This window comes from Pipistrellus hanaki (assembly GCF_964339955.1).
Source record: "Pipistrellus hanaki genome assembly, chromosome: 17".
In the NCBI taxonomy this organism is placed as follows: Eukaryota; Metazoa; Chordata; class Mammalia; order Chiroptera; family Vespertilionidae; genus Pipistrellus; species Pipistrellus hanaki.
The window spans coordinates 18,220,898-18,243,567 of NC_140519.1; the positions used below are offsets into that span (position 1 = coordinate 18,220,898).

A 22,670-nucleotide genomic window follows, 5' to 3' on the forward strand; every position below is an offset into this window, starting at 1 on the left:
CCTGGGAAACCCAAGCCTCCCTCCTGCTCTTTGTGGCCGCAGCCATCTTGGTTGGGGTTAATTTGCATACTCTGACTGGCTGGTGGGCGTGGCTGGTGGGTGTAGCGGAGGTATGGTTAATTTGCTTATTATTCTTTTATTAGATAAGCTAAATTCCTTGGTGAGACATGTGATTTGCAAATATCTTCTGTAGCTTTCCTCTTCATTTTCTTAACAGTGACTTTTCCAGGGGGGAAAAAAAATGTTTAATCTTGATAAAGTCAAATTTAGTAACTTTTTAAATGTCTCACTGTTCCAACCCCATTTGTTGAAAATATTATCTTTTCCCCCCCCCATTTAATTGCCCTTGCAACTTTATAAAATATCAATTGGCTATATTTCTATGTGCCTATATGTGAACCCTATTCTGTTTAGTAGTTTCTATATCTAGTCTTTCTGCAGTATGACATTGTTTTATTTATTGTAACTTTAAAGTCTTAAAATGGGATATTGTGTATCTTCCCATTTCATTCTTTATCATAATTATTTCATCTATTCTAGTTAGGTTGTTTTTCCTTGTAAATTTTAGAATTCCCTTATCTAGATGCAGAAAATTATGATAGAATTATGGTTGGCAGTGGGTTCAATTTGGAGATCAATTTGTGGAAAATTGACATCTTTATTGTATTGAGCCTTCCAATTTATGAACATGACATGTCTCTCCTATTCTTTAGTTCTTTTATTTCTTCCAGTATACATCTGTACATGTTTTATTAGGTTTATACTTAAAAATTTCATTTTGGGAGGAATGATTATGAAAGTGTTGTTTTTTTTTATTTTGGTTTCCAGTTATTCATTGATACTGTATAGAAATTTCATTGATTTTTGTGTGTTAAAACCTCATTAAATGTATTTGTAGGTTTTAAGAGTTTTTCTTCTAGATTTTATTGGAATTTTTACCTAGACAATCATGTCATCTATCAATAAGAAAGGTTTTATTTTTTCCCTTTCTAATATATATGCCTTTTCTTTTTCTTGTCTATTGCATTGACTGGGACATTCAGTACAAAGTTGAATGGAAATGGTGTAATAGACACTTGTGCTTTTTTCCAGATCTTGGGGGAAAGCATTGCTTTTCACTATTAAATTTGGGGTTAACTGTAGGTATTTTGTAGCTACTCTTAAAAGTTAAAAAAGTTCCTTTCTATTGCTAGATTGCTGAGAGTTTTTATCATGAATGGATGTTGAATTTTGTCAGATGCATTTTTTCTGCATCAGTTGATACTATCATGTGCCTTTTCTTTTTTAGCCTGTTTACATGGTGACTTACATTGGTTGATTTAAAAAAAAAAAAAAAAAAAAAAGAGTTAGCCTGGGATCCTTGAAATAAATCCCAGTTGGTCATGGTGTATGATTCTTTTTATAGATTGCTGGATTCTATTTGCTAATATTCTCTTGAGGATTTTTACATTTATATTCATGAGTGATAGTCATATGTATTTTCTTTTCTATACTGTCCTTGTTTGTGCAATGCAATTCTGACACTTAAGTACGCAGGGTCAAGTCAAATTTGACTGCTTTAGGGAACAGTCCTCTACAAAACTGTCCTCACTTCAGACACCAGCCCCGGGCTCCAGAGTCCCCAGACCACCCATAGTTCTATATAACCAACTTGCTACAAATTCAGGGTTCTCACCTACCCCCTCTAGTTGGCCAGAATAATTCACAGAATTCAGGAAAGTGCTTTACTTAAGATTTCATTTTTATTATAAAGGATACAAATCCGGACCACTTACGAGACCCATAGGGCAAGGTCTTGGAGAGCCCAAATGCAACGCTTCCTTGTCCTAAGGATGCATCACCTTTCCACCAGATCAGTGAATATCACCAACCTTACTAGCTTTGGGTGCCCAGAGTTTTTTATGTGGTTTCATTACATAGGCATGATTGTTTAAATCATTTGCCACACGATTGAATCCAATCAGCAACCCTCCTCCCCTCTCTGGAGGTCAGGCTGAGATCATATGGCTCAAAGCAACATACTAGTTGGTCTTTCTAGCAAGGCTAGCCCCTATCCTGAAAGTACCCTGGAGTCCCAGCACCAATAACAAAGACAGTCCTACAATTGGGGAAATCCCAAGGGTTTAGTGGCTTCTTCCTAGGACCAGAAACAAGACAAAGGTCAGATTCTTAATTACATTACAGTCCAATTTTTAATTCATAAAATGAGTTAAAAAGTGCTATGTTCTCTTCCTTTTTTTTTTAATAGTTTGGAGGTCTTTTATTATTTTAACACTTATACCATGAATTTATAGGAAATGGGTTCCAGCAGCTCAGGCTCCTTTCCATTGCTTCTCACCGAGTGTGCTTCTCTGGGTGGACTAAGTGGGTGTTCCAGTTGAACCCAGGTACCTTTAAGCTCTTTGGCTTTGTTCTTTTTCTGATCATTTTCCCTTACACAATTCAGGAGCTGTCTCTAGGCTGTTAATAGTGCTTAATATGCTCGATATGTACATTAATTCTCTTGGAAAGAATCTTGCCCTTAACTTGTTTGTTTACACTGCCCACTACATGCTAGGTAACAGTGTAGTACTCCTCCTGTTTTGACATGGTAATATTGTGAGGCATTCCTTTTTAAACAGTGCCCATTCCCTTGATGTCTACAATATCACCTTTCTTGTAGATTCACATGTATGTGGCCAAAGGAACAGCTCCATGTTTTCTTAAAGATCTAGAGAACATATAGCGGGTGCCTCTCCTCTTTTTCTTTGTGCTAGTAATTTTGGAGAATTACTGGAAGATGGTTGGTTCTGTTCTATTGCATTTTTTGAAGGCCATTGTATATAAATGGTGTTAATTTTTCTACAGACATTTGGTAAAATTCTTCAGTGAAACCATCTGGTCCTGGAGATTTCCTTTTTCGTTGTTTTAAAATTAGGAATTGGGTGTATTTAATAGTTGAAGAACTATTCAATTATTTCTTATTGGGTGAATTGCAGTTTTTAAGGAATAGCTCCATTTCATCTCAGTTGTCAAATTTATATGTATAGTTTTGTTTGTATTAGTCCCTTTTAATGTCTGGTGTTTTTAGCAATATCCTATTTTATTTTAGATATTGGTAATTGGTAATTACCTTTTTTTTCCTTGCTAGAGGTTTGTCAAATATTTTTTTATCTTTCCGAAGAGCCAGCTTTTTCTCCTTAGAGATTTTTTAACATTGTTTTTCTATTATATTTTCAATTTCATTTCAGGGCTTTATTATTTCTTTCTGTGTGCTTTAGTATAGGTATGCTGCCCTTTTTCTACTGTCTTAAGGTGTGATCTTAGGTTTGAGAATTTGTCTCTTAAAAAAATGTTATGAAATTGGTGAGAACACTTAAGTTCTACTCTTAGCAAATTTCAGTTATACAATACAATGTTATCAACTCTAATCGCCACATTATGTATCAAATTCTCAGACTTTATTAATCTTACAACTGAAAGTTTGTACCCTTTACTAACTTCTCCCTGTTGCTCTCTTAAGCACACCCGTAGCAGCTACCATTCTGCTCTCTATTCCTATGATTTCGGTTTTTTAGATTACCACAAAAAAGTGATACCATGCAGTATTTATTTATCTGTCTGGCTTGTTTCACTTAGCATAATGCCTTCTATGTGCGTGCATGTTGCCAAAAGGCTGAGAAATACTCCATTGTGTGTGTGTGTGTGTGTGTGTGTGTGTGTGTGTGTCATCTTCTTTATCCATTCATCTGTTTTATGTGTGTGTGTGTGTGTGTGTGTGTGTGTGTGTTTTATATTTTTTTATTGTTTTCAGAGAGGAAGGAAGAGGGAGAGAGAAAAATCAATGATGAGAGGGGAACATTGATCGGTTGCCTCCTGATTGCCCCCTACTGGGGATTGAGCCCTGCAACCCGGGCATGTGCCCTTGACCAGAATCGAACCCAGGACCCTTTAGTCCACAGGCTGACTCTTTATCCAACTGAGCCAAACCGGCTAGGGCTCCATTCATTTGTTGATGGGCACATGGATTGCTTGTATATCTTGGGCAATATGAACATGGAAGTACAAATCTCTCTCCGAGAAAATGATTTTGTTTCCTTTGGACATACTGTATACCCAGAAGTGCAATTGCTAGATCGTATATGGTAGTTCTATTTTAATTTCTTGAGATGCCTTTCTCTCTTTCTCTTATTCTCTCTCAATCTCTCTAAAATCAATAATCATTCTATTGTGTAGATGTACCATCGTTTTTTTAATCTACTCTTTTGCTGATGGGCACTTAAGTTGTTTCCAAATCTTAGCTGTTATAAATTGTGCTGCTGTGAACCATAGGGGTGCATATATATATATCCTTTCTGATTGGTGTTTCTGGTTTCTTGGGATATATTCCTAGAAGTGGGCTTACTGGGTGAAATGGGAGTTCCATTTTTAATTTTTTGAGGAAATGCCATACTGTTTTCCACAGTGGCTGCACCAGTCTGCATTCCCAGCAGCGGTGCATGAGGGTTCCTTTTTCTACGCATCATCGCCAGCACTTGTTGTTTGTTGATTAATAGCCATTCTGACAGGTGGGAGATGGTACCTCATTGTCGTTTTGATATGCATCTCTCAGATGATTAGTGACTTTGAGCATTTTTTCATGTCTCTTTGCCTTCTGTATATATCCACTTCTGAAAAGTGTCTATTTTGGTCCTTTGTCCACTTTTTTATTGGATTGTTTATCTTCCTTTGTTAAAGTGTATAAGTTCCCTATGAATTTTGGAGATTAAGCCCTTGTTGGATGTAACATTGTCAAATACGTTCTCCCATTCAGTGGGCTATCTTGTTTTGTTAATAGTTTCTTTTGCTGTGCAGAAGCTTTTTATTTTGATGTAGTCCCATATGTTTATTTTCTCTTTAGTTTTAATTGTCTGAGGAGATGTATCGGTAAAGATATTGCTATGAGATATGTCTGATATTTTGCTGCCTATGGATTCTTCTGAGATTTTTATGGTTTCCCGTTTTATACTTAACATCCTTTATCCATTTTTAGTTTATTTTTAGTTTATTTTGAGTTGGTGGTCTAGTTTCATTTTTTTGCATGTATTTGTCCAATTTTCCAAACACCATTTATTGAAGAGATTGTTTTGACTCCATTGTATGGCTCTTAACCTCCTTTGTCAAATATTAATTGAGCCTAATGACTTGGGTCGATTTCTGGGTTCTCTGTTCTGTTTCATTAATCTATACTAGTATATCTTGTGCCAGTACCAGGCAATTTTGAGAACAGTGGCTTTGTAATATAGCTAGATATCTGGTATTGTGAGCCCTCCAATTTTGTTATTCTTTCTCAGGATTGCTGTGGCTATTCAGGGTCTTTTTTAATTCCATATGAATTTTTGAAGAGTTTGTTCTAGGTCTGTGGAATATACCATTGGCATTTTAATGGGGATTGCATGGAATATAGATTGCTTTGAGTAGTGTGGACATTTTAATGATGTTGATTCTATCGATCCATGAACGTGGTATATCCTTCCACTTGTTTATATCTTTATCTTTTTTTTCAACATCCTGTAGTTTTCTGAGTACAGGTGTTTTACCTCCTTAGTTAAGTTTATTCCTAGGTATCTTAATTTTTTTGTTGCAGTGAAGCACAGTACTTCTTAACCATCTTGTTTCTGAACGTTTAAATTAGGTGCTGCATGGGCAAGCTAAGTAGCAATCTCAGATGGTAGCTGAAAAAAGTTGAATTTATTTAAAGAAAAGGAGATGGGAGATGGGGATATCCAAAGGGAAGGGCTACACAGGTTCAAGGGGTTAGCCCAGGACAAGCTGCCTGCTGCCCATTGCTCTCCTGGTTGCAAGTGTCTTTGGGCCCCTTAGAGATTCGGGTGATACATACCTGCGGGGCAATGACATGGGTGTGCTCCTTGGAGGGAGAATACACACTGGGTTCTTTGTCCTGAGCCTATTTATCTATTTCAGGTGAAAATCTTAGGAGAAGTCTCAGGGAGTCTTAATAGAATATTCATCAGCTTTCCAGGTGTGCGCTTTCAAGGTCCTGATCTTTACTGATTGGTCAGTGCCAGTGGGTCATTAGTCAATGTAGCTGGTCCTGAGCAGCCATGGTGCCATTTGTCTGTTTTTGCTGCTTTTCTGGGCCTGGAGCTCAAATACAGCTGAGGCCTAGATGTTATCTTTAGGGAGGAAAAGGTCAGGGTGAGGGGGTGGGGAGGGGTTTAACCGCCTGACCAGCAATATGAAAAGGTCACAGATCTAAACCACATGACCGGTGATATGCTGGGGGTTGGGGGACCATAGGTTACCCTCGGGGGAGGTTCTTGTTTTGCCCCTTGCTAGCATCCAGGGCTTTTTGCCCTGGTGACTTTGTGTACCTGGCCCATCCTCCTTGCTCTGGGCGTCTAACAGTTTCCTTATCCAAGCTCATAGAACATGAGACTAACTTTTCATGTTCCTGGCAGTGCTTTTGTGCTTCTCATATCTCATCTGTCTCCCATTTGCCAGCACATTATTTCAAACCTCCTCATGCCTCCTTAACTCATTCTGTTCCAATTATTTATTTCTGGTTAATAAGCCACCTAGGAGTTAGTGGTGTAACAGTGATCATTTTATTATGCTCACAGATTCGTGGGTCAGGAATTCATATGGGGCATGTTGCTGTCCCAGTGTTTGGGGCCTCAGCTAGAAGACTCAGGTGACTGGAGGAGGTGTGAATGTCTAGGAACTGGGATCCTCTGGAGGTTTCTTCATTCACTCACATATCTGCCTCCTGGGCTGTGATGACTTGAAAGCTGGGCTCAGCTGGGATTGTTGACTGAATCACTTACATGTGGTCTCCACGTGGCGTGGTGCTTCTCACATCAGGGTTCCACATTGGGTGTCTGGAGACCCAGCATTCTAAGACATGGAAGCAGGAGCTGCGTGGCCTTTTCTGACTCCTTATAAACACTAAGGGAAGTTTTTCCATTAAGTTAGATATATGTATTTTACAGTGTCTTGTATAGTCATAAGTACAAAAAATGGTTAAATATCATTTGTACATGGTCAGGAAGTTGCAGATTTTGCCTGATAATCGTCACAAGAGTGGTACATTGAGGTTTTTTTCCCTCATCCAACCTGTGCCTTATATTCTGTGACTTGAATACAGCATACATAATATTCTGTTCTTACTATTAATGCTTCTGGTTAATATAAATAGTTCCTTGACCAACACACACACACACACACACACACACACACACACACACACAACTTTGAGAAAAGGAAATGCTTTGGGAATTAAATCTGCAATTATAACATTCTTGTTAATGTATTTTTTTGCATTGTTTCATAAAATTAATTTGTGTAAATTAATGCATTTAGTTGCAATAGAATTTTAGTATTTTGTTTTTTTAATTTGTATGCTTTCTAGTTTGTTACAGAAATTAAAAATTAGTTTGTATAGCCGAAACCCTTTTGGCTCAATGGAAAGAGCGTCGGCCTGCAGACTGAAATGTCCCAGGTTCAATTCTGGTCAAGGGCATGTGCCTTGATTGTGGCACATCCCCAGTAGAGGGTGTGCAAGAGGCAGCTGATGGATGTTTCTCTCTCATCGTTGTTTCTAACTCTCTATCCCTCTCTCTTCCTCTCTGTAAAAAATAAGTAAAAATATTTTTTTAAAAATTAGTTTATATAATCTGTAATCAGATTACTTAATGATCCTTGTTCTGTTGTCAAGTTTTCTAATGTATGCTTTCCCCCCCACCCACAGAGGAAATCAAAGTGGAGACTGAAAAACAGAGGTTAGTGGGGTTTCTTTTTTTTTTCTTTTTCTTTTTTTAGTGAAAATAATTTGCAAACTTGTCAGTCGTGACCAAAATAATAATATCTATATTTTATTGTGGCAAATTTTTCCATGTGATCTTTAAAATAAAATCAACTTTTAAAATGCTTTTTAAGAAAAAAAATTGTAATCATACTTATAGATATATAAGGGAGTTTCTGAAATACCATAAGACACGTTTTAAGTCTTTGCTTAGACTTTTAGAAAGATTACTAAATATTTAGTAACCTAACTAATTACTTTATTTAAAGTAAATGATTACTTTCTTGCATTTAGTCACAGCTCTAGCTACTAGTTTTTGATCTGTAGCAAATCATTTAATTTCTGGGTGTGGTTTCCTTACGAAATAATAAGGGAAGATGAAAACTGGTTTAGCAAGGTTCCTTTTGGAACTGAAATTCTGTATTTTTATATACGTTTATCATCAATATGATAAATGTAGCATTCTATTTAGACCCCCCTTTCTTTTTCCCCCTGTAGTCCTCCTCATGGAGAAGCAAAAGCTGGATCAAGCACCCTTCCACCAGTGAAATCAAAGGCAAATTTTATCGAAGCAGACAAGTACTTTTTACCCTTTGAATTGGCCTGCCAGTCCAGATGTCCCCGCATAGTTAATACATCTCTAGATTGTTTACAGGTATGTATAAAATGGCTTTAGCTGAAAACCAGCTCCAACTGGAATGTGTTTCTGAACATTACTCACAATTGATAATTCAGACATTTTCCATGATAGCTTTTAATATGCTTTTTGGTAAGAAACCCATTGGTTGCTTATATTCAAGAGAGACAATAGTAGTTGCAAAAATGTTTTTAGTTTAAGGGTAACAAAAACCATTAGTTTAGTGCAGTGGTCGGCAAACTCATTATTCAACAGAGCCAAATATCAACAGTACAACGATTGAAATTTCTTTTGCGAGCCAAATTTTTTGAACTTCAACTTCCTCTAATGCCACTTCTTCAAAAGTCTCGCCCAGGCCAAGGTATTTTGTGGAAGAGCCATACTCAAGGGGCCAAAGAGCCGCATGTGGCTCACGAGCCGCAGTTTGCCGACCACAGGTTTAAAGAATCACAGAATCTTTACTATAGTTATCAGTAATGAAAGTGTTGATTTGGTCTCTTTTTTCATCAGTGAAATACAAGAATCATACTTTTAACCTGCCGCTTTACATGATACATGCATCATTATTTGCAAATGGTTTTACTAAATGCCTGCTATTTTATATAAGACAATAGGTTAATATTGACAACTTAGTATTTATATTCTTTGTTGGACTTTAGCTCTGATTTTCATTTATGTCAGGAAAATTGCTTAAATCTTTTATTCTGTTTTACTTATGTGGATTCCCTTACATATTTGTAAGACAAACCTCCAGATTTAGAGGTTCTGCTCTTTTCACTGTTGGTTCATTATACCTATTTATACCTATTTAACAGTGGAAAAGACAGTATTCTTTGGATTTGTTCTTAAGATAGGTTAAGGGTAAGTTTATTTGATTTGTAACCTTGTTTTTCTTGAAAAATTAAAACTCTAATATCTGAGGCCTTTCTTCAAGGGCTATATTGATAATGTTGAATGAACAAATCTGTGATTTTTTTTGTAGCCAATGTATGGAAATTCGGTTTTCTTATTATTCACAGATCTAATTTGGAAAGAGATTTTGGGTCATTAAATGAGTGAAGATAGCTTTCACAAAAGCAGTATTAATATGTTTAGCTAGAAAGCAGTAAGCTATTATAACTCATCAGAGACAACTAACTTCCAAGTCTGGTTTTCTCAAAATTTCACCTGATGGTTTTGTTGTAGTTATTGTTCTGTGTTCATAGTAATTACAGTGTAAATAATTTCACACATTTACATCTAATAAAACTTTCTTCATGAAAAGTTGGTATAGCCTTGATTTTGACTATGCCTTAATGATTTATGTAATAATTTTAATATATTCAATTATATGTTATAATTTTAATGTATATTTAATTAGTAGACATATTACTTAGGTTAATTAGATTCTTTATTTTCTTCATTTTAGAAGCTTATTGCTTATGGTCACTTGACTGGCAATGCTCCAGATAGTACAACACCAGGCAAAAAATTAATTGATAGAATTATAGAAACAATTTGTGGCTGTTTCCAAGGTCCTCAAACAGATGAAGGAGTTCAGTTGCAAATAATAAAGGTAAATACTTATATAAAGTGAATTTGTTATTTTTAATCTATATTTTTAAAAAGCCTTTTTATCATGGAAAATATTTAAAAAGGTAATCTTATGTGCTTTCTAGGTATAATAGAGGTTATTTGGGTGCTTTTTAGATCCTGTATCAGGGGATTTTGTTGTTGAATGCCAAGAGTTCATTAGAAGACTATATTTTCAAATACTTTATTTTGAAGATCTCAGTTTAGGTTTGGGATCCCAGCATCTTCCAGAGTGTTTCAGTTTCTATCATGTTTACCATACATATTGCATCTCTTGAGCTTTACAGTTCTATGTGAGGGTCCCATGACCCCTGTAGTTTCTTCTGTACTGCTTCACCCCCTGTAGTCTTCCTTCTAGACCCATGCTTCACCAGTTGGACTCTCCTGATTGCCTTGGGCCTACCGATCTGCTGAACCTGCTCTGCTAAACCCTCTCCTGGATTTATGCTATATTCCTGGCTGATGAAACTCCTTAAAGAAAATCACTCAGTTGTGTTTTTAGTATGTTATGAATATTGAATTCTTTCTCTTTTTTTTTTCTTTTTTTTTTTTCCTTTTTGCTTATCCTCACCTGAGGACATTTTTTCCATTGCTTTTTCAATTTTTTTTTAATATATATTTTATTGATTTTGTACAGAGAGGAAGGGAGAGAGATAGTTAGAAACATCGATGAGAGAGTCATCGATCTGCTGCCTCTTGCACACCCCCTACTGGGAATATGCCTGCAATCAAGGTACATGCCCTTGACCGGAATCGAACCCGGGACCTTTCAGTCCCCAAGCCGATGCTCTATCCATTGAGCCAAACCGGTTTCGGCTCTATTGCTTTTTCAGAAAGAGTCGGGGCCAAGGGGGAAGAAGAAGAAGAAGGGGGAGAGAGAGAGAGAGAGAGAGAGAGAGAGAGAGAGAGAGAGAGAGAGCGAGCGCGAGCGAGCGCACTGATGTAAGGCAATTCATATAAAGTTACTCACTTTATTGGTTGATTTATTTTAGTATTATTTTAAATGCTTTATTTAACTCATTTTGTAAACATTGTCAGCAATAACAATAGCATGTTTATTGAGCCCAGTCCATAAGAAAGATCTCAGAAAAATTTGTAAGTGAATAAGACACATTGTATAGTCTCCAAACTTGACACTCTAATTCAGCAGCTACAATACATGAAGCACATCTGTGCTTCTCAGTGACAGAGTTTTAATGTACATTTTAATAAACTAAGTTATATTGAAGTGAAACTTGGGTTGAAACAAATAAATTGAATGGCTTTCTAGTGTTTTGAGTTTGGGAAGATTATGTAGGAACTATTTATTGCCAGTGTGAGGAAAACAAAATATTTTAACAGTTGATTCAAAGTAGGTAGAAATTTTGTTAATGCATACAGAAAATTCTGTCAATGTATATCTGAAAGTGATAATGGTGCCTGAAAGTTTTAATTTTAATATAAAGATACATTTTTGTGCTGAAACTCTGGATACAGAAAATTGCTTTAATTACTTTAACTTTTTCTTTCTTTTTTTTTTTTTTTTTTTTAAGGCATTACTTACTGCAGTAACATCTCAACACATAGAAATTCATGAAGGAACTGTACTGCAAGCTGTGAGAACATGTTACAATATTTATCTAGCAAGCAAAAATCTCATCAATCAGACAACAGCCAAAGCTACTCTTACTCAGATGCTAAATGTGATCTTTGCACGCATGGAAAACCAAGCAGTAAGTATTTAAAAAAGAGAGAGATTATATAAAACACCACAAGCATCAAACAGAAAAGAGTTTATAGAAATGTGTAATGAAGTCTTTTTGTGTTTGTAGAGAAGAATGACTTTCATTTACAGTCCTATTTACTGGAGATGTGTGGTATTGTTTTGTTTTGGGGTTTATTGCCTTGACTTTGGATAAAATTTGTTTTTATTGTTCACAAACAGGATTTGAGTGATTGTGTTTGCCATCATCCTCATGGCAGTGTTTATCAATTGATATTTTTATTGCACTCAAGCTCAGTAGATGGTGAAAGACTTCCATCTTTGTCCTTGTGTACCCCTTAAGAAGTGACCACTGTTACTTGTTTTTGTTTTTACTATTTTTAATGTTCTTTGTTTCTGATAGACTGTAATATGTAATAAATGTAACATTATTTCTCCAAAATTGAAACAACTTATTTTACAAATATTGGAAAATTATTCTATTTCTCCCCAGTTGCAGGAAGCCAAACAAATGGAAAAAGAGAGGCACCGGCATCATCATCATCTGTTGCAGTCTCCAGTAAGCCATCATGAGCCTGAGTCACCTCACCTTAGATATCTGCCACCTCAGACTGTTGATCATATATCCCAAGAACATGAAAGAGACCTTGATCCCCATGCAAATGATGTGGATAAAAGCCTTCAGGATGACATAGAACCTGAAAATGGATCTGATATTTCCAGTGCAGAAAATGAACAGACTGAAGCTGATCAGGCAACTGCAGCTGAAAGTAATCTTTTTAAGACGGGGTTGGGGTGGGTGGAGCGTGTGTGAAGAGAAGAGTGTAGGAATGCGTTTTGGTGAAGAAATGTGGAAAGGGTGTATGTGTTCATAGGTATCAGACACATGGTGGTAATTATGGACTTTCTCTATCCTAGGTGGTAAAAGTTAGTTTCACTTCACCCACAAGCCATCTGTTAATGATACTATGCATTTATTAGCATCTCATGAGCAGTAAAAATTTATAGACTTGTTTTGGAGGAGGTATGTGTTACTAAAGGTTATAAATATCTCTTAGCATGTTATATAGGAACTTCAGTTTTCTTATTAAAATTAGTTTTACAGCAAACGAGAACCATTTAGTAAGATTTTTCTGGATGTGACTGAAGAATTTAGGAAATGATTATATTACTTAGAAAATATGCTAAAAAAAAAAACGTACTGAAATTAAATATAAAAAATTTTTTTGAGTAATCATCTGACATGAAGATTTTTTTTTTGAGATGTTCTCTGACAGTTTTTCTAACTAAATTTATAAGGTAAAGATTACAAGATTACAACAGTTGTTTATTTTACAAGTTTATTTCTCTAAAAATAGTACATTAAGTCATTTTTTCCTCTAAACAGTGTCCTCAACTCTAGCTATTCTACAGAACTGCCAGGGAGTTTGCTTGTTGCTTTTGTTCCTCCTTAGGTTGGTATTAGAAAATGATGGAAATTCTGTTCTCTCCAGTGTGGCATGTGGAACTAAGAAGGTTAGGGCTCAGTTACAGCTTATCCGAATCTGTGTTTTTACTTCACCTTGAGGAAAGACTTCTGTAATATATTTTAAGCTTTTAATTTTTTTAACCATATCTTTTCCATAACCTAATAGTGGCATGAACATCAGCACTGGCATGAATAGATGTTTTACTGTTTTTAATAGTACTTTATTTTCAGAGAGATAATTTTGATAAACCAAGCATCCATTCACAGTACCCAAACTAATAGTGAATCTATATTGCTTATACAATTTACATTTTCCTAGCCTGCCCTTGTCAAAATTTCCTGTATTTTCACTGTGAGCTTATAAAGGGGCTGATTCAAAGGTTTAATCACTAATAAAGCTGGGATGTTATATTTTCCTTTATTTTTTTATCCATACATTCAGCATTTATTTAGCATACCCTGTCATAGGCACTGTGCTAGGACTTGGGGTTAAAAACCTGATGGAGATATAGCCATTGCTCTTAGGGTATTCATGGTCTGCCTCGATGGATGGTCATATATATTTAATTGAGACATAATGTGATAAATACCCTGAAAGTAGCATGTAATTCTGCTGAGGAGAGTTAGGACATACTTTTATAGAGAAAGTCATGTTTTAGATGAACTTGTTGTATAAGGGTAGGTATTGGCTAACTAGAAAATTTAAGATGTTTTCATCAGAATAAATAACATGGGCTGAGACCCAAGGAATGAAAGAATCCACTGTACTTACTGTGTGTAAGGTACCTCTGTGGGTACCTTAATGGATACAGAATTATAAATAAGACTTAATTCCCCATGGCATAGTCATGATGATTTTGGCTTCCAACAGCTGATAAAAATGAAAATTTTACCTGGGAGCCATTGGTTAAGAATGCATGCTCTGGGGTTAGATTACCTGCTTTGATTCACTTACTAGCTGGACATTATAATCAACTTTTCTCATTTCCTACGTGTAATAAATGTTACCCACTCTAATCTATTTCTGTTAGATGATTTATATAAGAATTGACTCTTGATTCACTAGTCATTTTGTGCACATTTTAATGACGGTGTATTCAGTTATGTTGAAACTCTAATTTTAGCCAACTAGTGCTCAGAAATACAAAGCTTAAGGATGGTAGAAAAATTATCTGTCAAGACATTTATATGGTTTTAATCCACAGAAGACATTAAATGCTATTATTGGATTTAAAAAAAAAATAAGGTAACTGATTTAACATGCTTATTTATTAATTTTCACCTTATGGCAGTCAGTATTTTGTAGAATGCAGCAAACAATAATTTCGGATCAGTGAACAAAAGGGAGGAGTGCAGGCTTCCAAAAGCCAGAATTATAAATAGTGGTTCGTTATGGAGTTGTGAGTGGGGGTGGGGTATAGACAGCAACACTAACAGCTAATATGCAGTCTGAAGCCATTGATGAAGAACAGTGGCTCCCAGACAGGATCCTGGTCCCCAATACATTCTAATTGAGCTTTCCTAATATATTTTGAACATTTCAAAAACACCAGTAGAAATTCTGTTTTTATCTACAATAGTCCAAACAAGCTAACTGTAATGTTAAGGTTTTCATTAGTTCCTCTTATACTGTTCAGAAGTTCTGATTGGCAGTTGCATGTTTTTAATTAATGTTAAATTGGAGGGTGCGTTCCTTTTTACTTACTAAATTAAATTACACATTAAGTATGTAAATTCTGTTGAGGAACAGGTAGTAAGGAAAGGCTGGAAATCACTGGTGGAAGGCAAGATGGCCCTATCTCTGCTTCTTTTAAGGAGCTCACTGTGTTAGGTTAATTAAGTTAATTAGTTAGAGCACAGTGATGAGCTTGTTGTTATTGGGGAGCCTAATTAATCAAAACAAGATATAATTACATTGAATATGTTATTTGGAAGTATGGGACATGTTTAAATTGTTTCATTTAAAAGTTTTGTTTCTTAAAGGAATAATCTAGAAAATTCACATAATCACTATTCAATGAATAGTTTGTCAAATGAATCATTAATGAAACTGACTTGAATTTATATTTTAAATTTTGATTTAGTTACAAGTTTTGGTTTAACATATATTGCTTCTAGTTTCATTTATCTATTTGATTTTTTCTTTTGTTAATTTCAAAAGAAAGCTTTCATTATGTTTAGTAATAGTTCCTAAAATAATGTTTTCTTTTTAAAGCATTATCTAAAAATGATATATTATATGATGGAGAAAACCATGACTGTGAGGAAAAGCCACAAGACATTGTACAGAGCATTGTAGAAGAAATGGTGAACATTGTTGTTGGAGGTAGTGTATTCTACTAGGAATTAGTGTATTCTGTCTTACAGTATTTCATTTGACTGCGAAAATTATGTTTACAATGTGTGGATTAAAAAGGGCAAAAATATAACATCTTCCTCAAATCTGTGTGTGTGTGTGTGTGTGTGTGTGTGTGTGTGTAGAAATGTATTTAAACTAGAGGCCCAGTGCATAAAAATTGTGCTTTGGGTGATCTCCCTCAGCCCAGCCTGCACCCTCTCCAATCCAGGACCCCTCGGGGGATGTCTGACTGCCAGTTTAGGCCCGATCCTAAACCGGCAGTCAGACATCCCCCTCACAATCTGGGAGTGCTAACTCCTAACAGCCCCCCACTGGGACCGCTGGCTCCTAACAGCCTAATCACCCTTAACCGCTTCTGCCTGCCGGCCTGATCACCCCTAACTGTCCCACCCCCCCTACCCCCACCCCCGCCAGCCTGGTCACCCCCCCCACCAGCCTGGTTACCCCCAACAGTTCCCCCGCCCCCAACTGCTCCCCACTGCTGGCCTTGTCGCCCCATGCAGCCTGCTGTTCAGTCATTTGGTTGTCCCTCACTAAGTCCCCTGCCGGCCTAGTTGCCACACACAGCGTGCTGTTTGGTCATCCGTCCGTTTATTTTGGTCATGATGGATTTTTATATATTAGGATATATTTGGTTATAGAAGTCCACTGAAACTTAGTAATTCATGATATCTTGCACAGGACTAGCATAGTACCTTCCTACATATACTTCTAGAAATAGGATTAAATTATCTGAACCTGTCCTATTTTCTAGAATTTCCTCTTAAAGTTTTGGCCCATCGGTCTTACCTTTCTTAGTTTTCCTGTGCCATTAAAGATTTTTGTCTCTTGTTTATATTTTTCATAGTAATTTCAGTGGTATTTGTTAAAGGAGAAAGTAAATTAATGGGCTCCATTCAGCACCTTTAAAACAGACGTTTGCACTTCACATTTGGGGCCTAGTTAAAGGAGAAAGCAATGGAGAATAATATCTAACTCCGTTAAGTGATTTTATATGCTTCACTTGCATTGACTCATTTGACCCTTCCTAAACACTGGGATATTTTGGTGTGATTACTTTTCCCTTTTTTAAATTTTAATATATTTCTTTAGATTTTATATCTCATTTATATATTTTTATTTTTTTTACCCCCACCACCATTTATCCTCCATATACCCTCTTCTACCTCTACTCTCCATCCCCAGGCACTGCCCTCCACACACAGTCAGTATGTTTCCCTCATGCTAGCTTATAGTTTTCTTTTAATGGGTAGCATGAAAGAAGCAGTGTCTTGAGATAGCTTCTGAGTTATGGCCATAGACATGTATGTGTTCCTTTTAAAAGAAATGCACATCGCACCTTAGAGTAGTACTGAAACTTGGTATTATTTACATTATCTATGTTTGTTCTATCAGAAATCATTTATTTCTATTTATTTATTTATAGTAATTACAAGTATGATGATTTTTAGAGTAACATACTAAAAATAGTTCAGGGATATAGGCCATTATTTTCATAGTAATGTTCTAAAGAATATGTTATTGGAGGTATTGAAAGATATTCTTTAAAAGGGGGGAGAAGGCTCACGGTAAAACAAATTTGAAAATACTGCATATTTTATATTCCTTTTGAAGAGCTCAATGCATATTAGCAAGTTAATATTATAATAAAGAAACCTATTTTCAAGTATTTCCCTCTTATTTGATAATGGGATATTTTTTTTTTGAGAAATTTTTAGTACCATGTTAAGGCATTAACATTCATTAGAACCCAGTTTAATAAATGCTGATATGGACTAAAAGTAAGCTTCTCTTTTGATACATTTAAGCCTTTCATCAGCTGTGTTTCATTGTTAGAGCTACTTAAGAATCATATTTGGATGTATTTCCAATGCGTATTTACATACTATCGATAGTAAGTATGCTAACCTTTAAATGGTACCAGTATGTGTTACTTCACATCATTTATCTGCCACTATTTAATTTTAAATACTCTCTGCTTTTATATCCTTAAGTCAGGTGTGTTTGTATATTTTTTATTCTTAACCATTTTAGATATGGGAGAAAGGACCATAAATGCAAATGCAGATGGCAACATTGGAACTATAGAGGATGGTAGTGACAGTGAAAATATTCATGCAAATGGAATTCCAGGAACACCAATTTCTGTTGCATATACACCGTCCTTACCTGATGACAGACTCTCTGTCTCTTCCAATGATACTCAGGTATAAATGGGAGTGGAAAATACCTGTTAATCTTACACATTTATAGGTCACCAGCACCTTCTGGTAAACACATCTATGTGATAATGCTGACTAATTTCAGTTTGGGGAAATAAAGACTTGGGTGTTGTTGTTGTTTTTTTTTCCCCCTCATTGTTATAAATCAAAACAGTTTATTTCCTTAATAAATTGATAGCTAAATTTTTAATTTTACAGTGTTTCATAACTTCCCTAACCCTGCCGCATGGAAATTACTTTTAAAAAGAATTCTTATCACGTATTCGTAGGATAATTCTAGTATCATAGGAAGGGGGAAAACTTTTAGAAATCTAGGAAACTTCATCTTTCCTTTCTTCAGGGCTACAATGAATCCATACCATGGTAGTGGCAATTCCTTTCTCTTTTCTTCCCTATATTTTTATTCTTATCCTAAAGGATAAGGGCTATCTTAAATTATTGCTCCATGCACAGGGGGAAGCTTTCTTGGTCTTATTGACCTTCATCAGTTAACAATTTTTAAACATTGCCTTGATTATTTCCATTGTTTTATTTTTATCTGCACAAAGTGCAAAAACACAAAACACCCAATGACAGGTAGTGGAAAGCATAGTTTAAGCTGTCTATGAAGTATCTTGTCAGGGCATAATGTGCTAGTTTTTGTTAGTAATAATATGAACTGGGAAATTGTTGAGGATAGGGGTGCTATGTCAGAGAAACAATGTGACAAATTCCTCATATGGTTTCCCTTCCAATAGAACCTCAGCTATTACTGAATTGAACAAAATGTGTAAAAAGCTGAAATCATTTTACACTGGCAAATATACTTATTTATATACTATGTTAACTTGTTTAGGAATCTGGAAATTCTTCAGGACCTTCACCTGGTGCTAAGTTTTCCCACATTTTACAAAAGGATGCCTTTTTAGTATTCAGGTCATTGTGTAAACTGTCAATGAAACCCCTGTCAGATGGACCACCAGATCCAAAGTAAGTCATTAGCTATTCTGCCTGACAACAGTTTTAAAACTCAAAATGTACTCTAAAATAGTCTTTGGCTTTTCTTTTGTTCCACTTGTTCTGTAGGATCCTCAAAATATATTTATATATATATTTAAAACTGAGTGTTCCAAAACTGTTAGATAACTTAGAGCATACCAGAAGCATAGAATTGTGTCTGGTACAGTAAATGCTGACTGGTTGAGTGAATCCCTATTTCAGTTTGTAAGTAATTTTGGAGCTAATGTAGCTCTGTTCACATGTAGCCTCATGCTAGGCTCTGAAAGCTACCAGTTGGTTTATTAAGAGAAATAAATCTTAAAAGTCATAATATAAAAGAGGACATCTGTAATACTTTCCTTCCACAATGAAGTTTTTTTTTTTTTTTCAAGTCATAATAAGTATTCCTTAAGGTCTGAAAAATGTCCTAAGATGATACCTTTCTTCATGGGGAACAGGAAGTATTATACTTTGCAATAGGAGTCTGATTCTCATCAGTTATTTAAACTGTAGAGAACTGCCATTTTTTAAGTAATATCTTTCATTTTATCCTATTTAAGTATAACTGATTTCTGCTTGAGATTGAGTTTGGGAGTTATTAGAGAGGCAGAACTTTCTATGGAAAGAACCTTGGAGAAGGCCTCAGTGACTTTGAGAAAGGGATATTGAAATGAGGGAAATGTAAGCAACACTACTTCATTAAAAAAACCCAGAGCATTTTGGTTTCTTTGTCAACTAAGAAGACTAAAGACACTTATTATAAAAACGAAATCTTCTATAGTTTTATTTTGTGACATTGTACTGAGTCAGTGGGAAACATCTTGTAGGCCCAGAAGGCTAAAATTCTAAAATCTTTTGGTCCAGTTCCTGAGAGTCAGAAATATAATTTATTGATTCTTCAGCATTTTGAAAATATGAACTTTACAGAGAAAGAATTAAGGTTGTTCAGATTTCAGTCTAAATTCAATTATCCTATATATTTTGTAAGAATACTAGAGGGTCTGGTGCATGAAATTCATGCACTGAGGGGGGTGGTGGTTGGGGGTTGTCCCTCAGCCCAGCCTGGGCCCTCTTGCAGTCTGGGAGCCCTCAGGGATTGTCTGACTGACAGCTTAGGCCCCCTCCCCAGAATGGACCTAAGCCATCAGTCAGACATCCTTAGCGCTGCCACGGAAGTGGGAGAGGCTCCCACCACCGCCGCTGTGCTCACCAGCTGTGAGCCGGCTTCTGGCTGAACGGCACTCCCCCTGTGGGAGCGCACTGACCACCAGGAGGCAGCTCCTGCATTGAGCCTCTGCCTCCTGGTGGTCAGTGCGCATCATAGCAACAGGTTGTTCCACCTTTCGGTTGATTTGCATATTATCCTTTTATTATATAGGATATTTAAATTTCTTTAAATTTCTTATTCTCATTGAGTAGAGAAATAACTTGCTCAAAAATTGACAGTTTTGAGATCTCATTCTGAATTGATGAAGACTTTAAGGATTATATATCATAGGAATTTGGTGTTATTGATGAAGGCCATTTTTACCATGATTTAAAAATGTATTGGCTATAAAAGCTTTAGATATTTAGTTTTCTCAAATATATATATATATATATATATAAAAATGTTTACTAGAAACAGAAAAGAGGGAAGTGTTTAAAATGCCAAGAATTAAAAGAACAAAAGAATATATATAAATTTTGAGGAGTACTATGTGGGGGAGAGTATTTATAGTTAGCCCTGGAAAAAAAAAAAGTAATCTAGTTTTTGGAGAGCTGCTCTTATGAGGAATAATGTAAATTAATTATCTTTCCACATAGTGGGCTTAAACCAAATATTAGGAAATATTGTATGTACATTTAAAAAGACTTTTTTGACCATCAGGACCTAATCATTGGAATTGAATACTAAAAGAGATCACATTTTCACCTTCTAGAAACTGTTGTCTTTCCAAAAGAGAATATATGGTTTCCTAGCTTGAGTTTTGTTTTTTTGACAAAATTAATGAGCTTTTTATTTATATAATTTTCTTTTTTGTCTCTGCTTCTCTCTCTACTTTGTGATCCAGGAAGTGTTCTTTTAAGTTGAATTATAATTTGAAACTACCACGTGAAAAACTGGTGTTAAAAATTATGAATGATTGTTTTCCCATTTTGGAGGTTTGTGAAATTTTGTGGTACAGGAAAACATCAGTGAAACTACCTATTATTAGTGTTTGAGCTTACTCATATACTGTAGTTTTTCCTGTTTTGTTTTGTTTCTATGTTGTAGAGTTTTCTGTGCCTCTATATTTAAAAGTTTGTGAAATTATATGGTACCAGGAAATACCTTAGGAACAATCTATTAATACCATAATGTTAACTTGTCCATACACTATGCCTTCTTTTTTTACATTTTAGGTCTCATGAGTTACGATCCAAGATTCTTTCATTGCAGTTACTTCTATCCATTCTGCAGAATGCAGGACCTGTTTTCAGGACAAATGAGATGTTTATTAATGCTATTAAGCAGTATCTGTGTGTTGCACTCTCAAAAAATGGAGTCTCATCTGTGCCAGAGGTTTTTGAGCTTTCTCTTTCCATATTTCTTACTTTGTTATCGAATTTCAAGACACACCTGAAGATGCAAATTGAGGTATGTTCTGCATCAAGGCGTTGTTGCGCTTTCATTTGTTTCATATTCAGTCAAATGATTAATACACTGGAATGTTTTTCAGAATGTGAAATATTTGTGTATTGTGTGTACTTAACTTTTTATTCACTCGTTCAACTAACATGTACCTACAAAGCATTAGGCACTAGGTAAGCACTAAGAATGCAAAATCAAATTAAGACACAGCCGTACCTTCAAGGAATTTTACACTAGTTGTATGAATGGTCCTAATTGCCTGGAATTAACTTGGTCCTCACAATAACTTTGCCATTGTGTATATTGTATGTAATAGTGCTTTTGGCTATCTTAAAAGAAAGCTCAAAACATATTCTTTGTGTACATGGTTTCAAGTAATTTAAGTTTTAACACTTTAAAAAGGTGATTGAGAAGGGTTATATTTTTTATTTTAGGACATTTGAGATTTAAATTTTTGCTTTATATATTTTCTATAATGTACATATTGTATTCCTACACATTTTAAAAAATAAAATAGCTGTCATGTTGTTCTAAAGTATTTCCAGATGTCCTTGGACCTGGGTAGAGTGGCACCTGGTTTGGTGATACTTGTCTTATATCAGCCATGGACAAAGGAACTCCTTTATCCCAGCTTGGCTTTAGGTCTATGCCCATGCCTGGTTTATGCCCTGGACAGGTGAATTACTGAGGGAAATAAATAAATAATAAAATAAAATATTTCCAGAGATTTACCAAAACGGAATTAGGGAATCTTCAAACTATGTCTGCATGTATCATGCAGATATAGAAATTAGTGATCTTTTATTTTCACTTTCCAATAATTCAGTATTTTAAAATAGTACTTTATGTTTTGCTGATTTAATGGATACCTTTTCCAGCTTGTCATTTGTCATAATATTGTTTGGGTTGGGACATTGTATATTTTATGAATACAATACTCACTTTCATGCTGGTCAACTTTTGACATTCATTTCATATTTGGTATGATATACAGTTTAGATCATAATTTTTAACTTATATTTAATCCTAACTCAAGACTAATAATTCATTACCTCTTAGGAAAGGATAAATTACTATTTCCCCAGAGTTTTTAAATGGTAAAGATAATCATATCTTTATTAATGTTCTGTAGTATGTGTTTAAATTTATTTAGAACATTATTATGAGAATGATACAGAATAAGGCCTTGGTAAATTAAGTGAAAAGTTATTTAATTTGGGCCATATTTTTGGAAAGGGAACAATTTTTGGTCCATACATAGTGTCAAATTTTAGAAATTTGTCATATGTCTATTAAAATAATGCAGGTCATGCTCTGGTTTCTCTTCAGATCGCA

At 35.3% G+C, this 22,670-nt stretch overlaps 1 protein-coding gene across 3 annotated transcripts in view; it reads left to right on the forward strand.

Moving 5' to 3' along the window:
- ARFGEF1 (ARF guanine nucleotide exchange factor 1) overlaps positions 1 to 22,670 on the forward strand; it is a 94,188-nt gene that overhangs the window by 18,725 nt on the left and 52,793 nt on the right. For all 3 annotated transcript variants that reach the window (XR_014793159.1, XM_084864359.1, XM_084864360.1), the window contains exons 2-10: positions 7,730 to 7,760; positions 8,282 to 8,438; positions 9,829 to 9,975; positions 11,525 to 11,704; positions 12,188 to 12,464; positions 15,378 to 15,488; positions 17,556 to 17,728; positions 18,579 to 18,712; positions 21,107 to 21,341. Coding sequence is in view for 2 of the 3 variants with exons in the window: in XM_084864359.1 (XP_084720485.1) it covers positions 7,730 to 7,760; positions 8,282 to 8,438; positions 9,829 to 9,975; positions 11,525 to 11,704; positions 12,188 to 12,464; positions 15,378 to 15,488; positions 17,556 to 17,728; positions 18,579 to 18,712; positions 21,107 to 21,341 (1,445 nt within the window). In the remaining variant the exon portion in view is untranslated. The remainder of the gene's footprint in view (positions 1 to 7,729; positions 7,761 to 8,281; positions 8,439 to 9,828; positions 9,976 to 11,524; positions 11,705 to 12,187; positions 12,465 to 15,377; positions 15,489 to 17,555; positions 17,729 to 18,578; positions 18,713 to 21,106; positions 21,342 to 22,670) is intronic.